At 62.5% G+C, this 6,034-nt stretch overlaps 1 protein-coding gene across 1 annotated transcript in view; it reads right to left on the bottom strand.

Annotated features, from left to right (window-relative positions):
- Nucleotides 1–6,034, bottom strand: part of WFS1 (Wolfram syndrome 1 (wolframin)) — a 25,606-nt gene that overhangs the window by 13,701 nt on the left and 5,871 nt on the right. The window contains 1 exon segment of the mRNA XM_015565802.1: nucleotides 1,295–1,527. Coding sequence (XP_015421288.1) covers nucleotides 1,295–1,527 — 233 coding nt within the window.

Below are 6,034 nucleotides of genomic sequence, written 5' to 3'. Positions count from 1 at the left end.
ACCACACAGAAACCACATGCTTCCTGACTTCTTATTTGAAACTTCCCGGCCTGACTCCGTCCCTCCAGGGCTGGGCCTCTGCAGCCGAGGAGGAAGGCATGTGGCTGGGCTGAGATTCGGGCCCGGCCCTGGCCCGCCCAGCGCTTGGCGGTAAAAGCGGACACTCGGGGCTCCCGGAGGAGACGGAGATCAGAGTGCCCGTCGGGGCTGGCCCAGCAGGACTGGACGGGAGCGGAGCCCGGGGCCCAGGCTTGGGGGGCGGGGCCGGGAGGACAGAGACTCGGGTGGCCCTGCACCTGCAGCGGTGCCTGGACCAGTCTGTTTCCTCATCTCCAAGTGGGTAACAGCAGCACCCCCCTGCGGGGAGGGGTCACACAACGCCCGGGGACAGCGACCCCACGGCGGTGCTCATCACAGTGGGGCGCTGCGTGGGGCCTTGTGAGCTGGGGAGTCACCTTGGCAGCGGCCTCTCCCGGGAAAACATCCTGACCGGCTGGGTGCGCTGGGGAGGGGCGGAGAGCGTGACCAGGGGACTGGGGGCTGGGCTGCTGCAACTCACAGACCCCCTGGGGGAGCCGGCACAGGGCCCGCCCTATGGTGGTGGGGGAGAAAAGGCAAGCATCCCCCAACACGCACGCGCACACATAATCTGATACACACACAAGCCCCCAAACACAGACACACAGTCCTGAGCTGACCTTATGGCCAGTCACCAAAGAGATGTTTAGTGGGGGTCATAAAACTCGATGGACGCACTCATGTGCAAGGGACACCCCAACAGGAGGCTCGAAGGGGACCTCAGTGAAGGAGCCAGGAGACGCTTGGTGACATTCATAAAGCCTACCAAGTACCACAGCTCAAGATACAGCCTGTCTCTGTGGGCCACCAGGCAGGTCCCTGCAGGGCGAGGGGCGGGGACTCAGCAGGCACGGGCCTGAGGAATGTCTCTCCAATGCACAAGGTCCCAGCGCCAGCACAGCCCTCGCGAATGCCTCAGGCTCAGTACCACCCTCCCACTTCACAGACGCAGAAATGGCTGGGTGACCCTCAAAGGCACCCAGCACAAGGCTGCCAGCCCAGCCCAGTCACTCCTCCGCTAGTCTCTGGAGAGGTGAGGAGAGTGTGACCGAGGGGCTGGGCTTCGATAACTCACAGCCCCTCTGGGGGAAACGTAGCCCATCTTCAAGGTCCCTTGGGCCACGGCACACAACAGACACACAGTCAGGACTCTGCCCAGGGAGCAGCCCCGGCCTGGGCTGAGGGCCACCCAGCTTCCCCGGCCCCGAACCCTTACCCGTTCTGTCCACTCCTTCTCGGCTCCTGGCACGAGGGGCCTGGGGTGCTGCTGGGGCCCCGGCTTCTCCCATATCTGCTCCAGGTCCAACTTGGGGTCCAGGAGCTCTGGGCGCTCCACTCTTCTCCTGTTTCACCGAGGAAGTGCCATTGAGCCGGGAGCGGGCCTGGGGCTGTGCCGGCGGCGACGGCTGTGGGCGGGAGGGGCTAGGAGGAGAGGCGCTGGCGTCCATCCTGCCGGGAGAAAAGCTGTGGGTCACACACACCAGGACCGCCAGCTGGGCCCGCTCAGGCCTCCTCTATGGGAAGGAAAGGAGACAGCCAGGGAACGACTGAGGGCTGCCCAACATCTTTGTGTGATCTCTCAGCTTCACCACAGCCTCCTAGGACCGTCCCCACTCACAGGGGAGGAAACCGAGGGAGCAAATGCACTCAAGGCCAGTGCTGTCCGGCTCCATGGGGCCCAGCAGTCGGGAGCTCAGGCCCCAACATCTGAGACCTCGAGTCCCCGCCTCATGGGGCACGAGCCACACGGCCTGGTGTCCCCATCTGAGCAGCGAGAGCGATGCCCTGAAGCAGCCTGGCCTCCATGACCGTCCACCCCAAGTCTGCGACGCTGACCTGACGTGGGAGAGGGGCTCGCAGAGGTAACTAAAGCTCTTTGGAGGAGGGCATCGGGTGTGGCGGAGCCTAACCCACGACAGGTGTCCCTGCCAGGAGAGGAGGAAACAGACACAGAGGAGACCACGGACCAGAGGCAGAGGCAGGACTGGGGCGGTGCAGCTGCGACCAGGACGTCAGAGTCACAGCAGCTGGAGGCCAGGAAGGATTCGCCCCCAAGGCCCCAGGAACAGGGGGGGCAGGGAGGGAAGTGGGGGCAGGAACCACAGTCGGTGGAACGGGGATGAAGTCAGACCTGCCCAACTCCAGGCCAGAACCGCAAGACCCAGATCTCAGAGCGCCAACGCCACCAGAGAGGAACACACACAGAAAAGCAGGTGACGTAAGCCGCGTGGTGTCTGAGAGGATCCTGGGACCAGCTCATGATGGGGGCAGGGGGAGGCTCAGTCAGTCCACAAAAGCAGCTGCTCAGGCTGGTGGCAGTGTGGACACACACACCGCTGGCACGGTGAGGACAGCCACGGTCACAGACCCTGGGCTGGACGCTGGTTGGGCTTCGGGGGCATAACCCGCTGACATGGTTGGCCCCCGTGTGAGCGGTGGGGATCCTGCGAGGCCCCTTGGAAGAAAATGCCTCCACAAGGTAAATACTGACTATCTCTGGGTGGAGGGATTACGGGTGTTTTTACTTAATTCTTTTTCTAAATGTATTTCCCTCATTTGGTGTAACGGATGTGCAAGGTTTTGGGGATTACAAGAATGTTTTTAAACCACCTCTGGGAGCCCTTAAGGGTGTGGGCCCAGGGGTTCCAGAGCCTGGGATGTCTGCTCGGCCCAGCCCCCGGGCACAGGGCGGCCCCTTAAGACAAGGGCACCAGGCCCTTGGAGGCTCCCTGGTACCTATTTTTGCCCCAGGGTATTAAGGGCCAAACCAAGGAACATTCCCAAGTGCCAAGTTCACAGGAACAAAGGGCGGGTCACAGGGAACATCCAGCCGCAGCATCTGGCACGGTGAGGACAGCCACGGTCACAGACCCTGGGCTGGATGCTGGCCCTGGGCCCTGGCTGGGCTTCGGGGACATAACCCGCTGACATGGTTGACCCCCGTGTGCGCGGTGGGGATCCTGCGAGGCCCCTCCCAGACTCCAGGCCCATCCGCCCTCCTCACTGAGGTGAGGACGCTGAGCGCGGAGCGGGCAGAGGCTGGCAGGGAGGGCACCTGGCCCCCTGACCTGCCACAGCTCCCTGCCCATGGCTCCGCCCCACCAGCTGTGCAGCCCTGAGCGGGCATCGCCCCTCTCTGCTCTCTGTACCTCAGTCTCCACTGTAAATGGGCTGCCACCCATGCTTGGGGACACTGGGGACCAAGTGAGATCAGACCACGATGTGCATGGGGAGGGGGAACGTGGGGGGGGGGGGCATGAGGGTCCCGGACATGTCCCAACACCCAGCTCCGAGCATTGAGCTAATGGGGTCGGTGACCAACACGTCTCTAGTGGGGCCTCACAGCCGTGTCTGCCCTGTCCCCAGCTACATATGGTCCCACAGACCTGATCTGTGTCCATCAAAGAAGCCTGCCGATTCCGATGTGGACACTCCTGCCTCAGAGGGACTCGGCCCTTATTGTAAAACAAGCCCCCGGCGCAAACCTGCAGCGCGGTCAGGCCACGAAATCGGCCCACAGATCAAAGCAGTGCAGGCCTGTTTCCAAACCCCAGGCTCCAGGAGCCAGACCACGAGGCCACTTCTGCAAAACCCGTCATCGGCGGCATGTGCAGACCCAAGTGCGTGACCCGGCTGTGGGCGGGACACCGGCTGTGACGCGGCATACACAACCGGGCACTGCGGGCCACGGCCAACCTGAGCTGGCAAACACGGCAGGACTTGAACCCTGGGGTCACGGCTACTGGCCATCTCCGTGGCTCCTGCTGCCCCAAAATCAAGTGCCACCTTCTTGGAATGGCAGAGGGCAGCTTGCCTGAGTGAGAGTTGACTTATGCCGGGCATTTCTGTCGTTTATGACAACAAACATGTATCTGGAAGGTGCTCTGTTCCCGGCGCTTCCCACAGACTTCTCGGGGGTCCTCGCGGCCCGTCGGGTAGGCAGGAATATCCGGGTGTTATAGGGGGAGACAGGGCTATGCTTCACCCCCCCGCCGGTTTCACAGAAGAGGAAGGGCGGGGCCAGGAAAGCAGCCACAGCTCAGTGTGGGCGCTGGAATTCCAACCCACAAAACTGTGAGTTTCTGAAAAAGGGGCCCCTGCACCCCGACCCCATGGCCTTCTCTTCCCTGGTCCACTCCCCCCAAACGTGGTGCTCCTCCAGGCCCACAGCCCCTGCAGGGCCCCCTCCTGCTGTCCCCTGCCGGGCCCCGTCCAGAGGGCGGTTATGGGTGCTACCGTCCCTCCAGAGGCTGCCGCACTATACAGCTGTTAACAGCTGTAAACACGTTTAAACAACAGAAGAATGTGTGTGTAACACTGTTAGGCGGGATTCCAAGCAGCATGACGTCTATTTAGGATGAAAACAAAGCTTATCTACAGAAAAAGATGGAAGAAAATGCCTCCACAAGGTAAATATTGACTATCTCTGGGTGGAGGGATTACGGGTGTTTTTACTTAATTCTTTTTCTAAATGTATTTCCCTCATTTGGTGTAACGGATGTGCAAGGTTTTGGGGATTACAAGAATGTTTTTAAACCACCTCTGGGAGCCCTTAAGGGTGTGGGCCCAGGGGTTCCAGAGCCTGGGATGTCTGCTCGGCCCAGTCCCCGGACACAGGGCGGCCCCTTAAGACAAGGGCACCAGGCCCTTGGAGGCTCCCTGGTACCTATTTTTGCCCCAGGGTATTAAGGGCCAAACCAAGGAACATTCCCAAGTGCCAAGTTCACAGGAACAAAGGGCGGGTCACAGGGAACATCCAGCCGCAGCATCTGGCACGGTGAGGACAGCCACGGTCACAGACCCTGGGCTGGATGCTGGCCCTGGGCCCTGGCTGGGCTTCGGGGACATAACCCGCTGACATGGTTGACCCCCGTGTGCGCGGTGGGGATCCTGCGAGGCCCCTCCCAGACTCCAGGCCCATCCGCCCTCCTCACTGAGGTGAGGACGCTGAGCGCGGAGCGGGCAGAGGCTGGCAGGGAGGGCACCTGGCCCCCTGACCTGCCACAGCTCCCTGTCCATGGCTCCGCCCCAGCAGCTGTGCAGCCCTGAGCGGGCCTTGCCCCTCTCTGCACCTCAGTCCCAACTGCACACCGGGCACCTGGCCTGCGCCTGGCACTTCTCGGGCCCCCCTGCCCGAAGAGAGCTCCTTAGCCCGGACAAGGACACCTGAAGACACAACCATGGAGGTGGAGCCGGCCTCAGTCTGCGGTGGAAGGAGCCAGGGTGGGGATTCTGGAAGAGAGGCCAGGACGAAGCCTTCAGGACTGGCAGGCATGAGCCAGGCGAGGGTGGAGGAAGGGGGTGTCGGCCATTCCAGCAGGGACTGCCCAGCAGAAAGGGCAGCGGAGGGAGAGTGAGCCGGCAATGTGGCCGGGAAGGTGCAGGTGGCGGAGTGGCCTCCGGGAAGGGGACAGGGGGATGAGAGAAGAGGCTGGCTGGGCGGCAGGGGAAGGTCCTGGGGGCCTGAAGGAGTGCCAGGCTTCGGGCCGGAGGAAGTGAGGGCAGTGCTGAGCAGCTAAAGAACCAGTGGGGCTGTGTGGGGACAGGATGGGGGCACCAGGAAAGGGGGCAGGTGGCTGTCCTCTGAGCACAGCTCTGGAGCGGGGAGAGACAGGGGCACCACTAACTGAATGTGAGGGCGGGGACGCAGAGGGGGGCTGGGTCTGTGGCTAAGGACCACGGCGGCAATGCTACTTTCTGAGGCGGGGGCGTGGGAGCCGTGTAAAGCATAAAACCCCCTCTGTATTAGGATTCTTCTTGTCACCAGCATCGGGACCAGGGTTTGGTCTCTGTCCTGCAGCACAGGCCTTTTGGGGGCCAGGACTGGGCTAGGCTCCCCTCTGTGACCGTGGCCTGGGAGGGCAGAGGAGCCTGAGCCGGACTTCCACCCTGGGAAGCAAGGTGAGAGGTGGTCGCCTAGCAACCTTTCCTGGGTCCTGCTGGGGGGGGGGGGGGG

The sequence above is a fragment of the Myotis davidii genome, unplaced genomic scaffold, assembly GCF_000327345.1.
Source record: "Myotis davidii unplaced genomic scaffold, ASM32734v1 scaffold960, whole genome shotgun sequence".
NCBI lineage: Eukaryota > Metazoa > Chordata > Mammalia > Chiroptera > Vespertilionidae > Myotis > Myotis davidii.
This window is presented reverse-complemented; position numbering and strand designations above follow the sequence as displayed.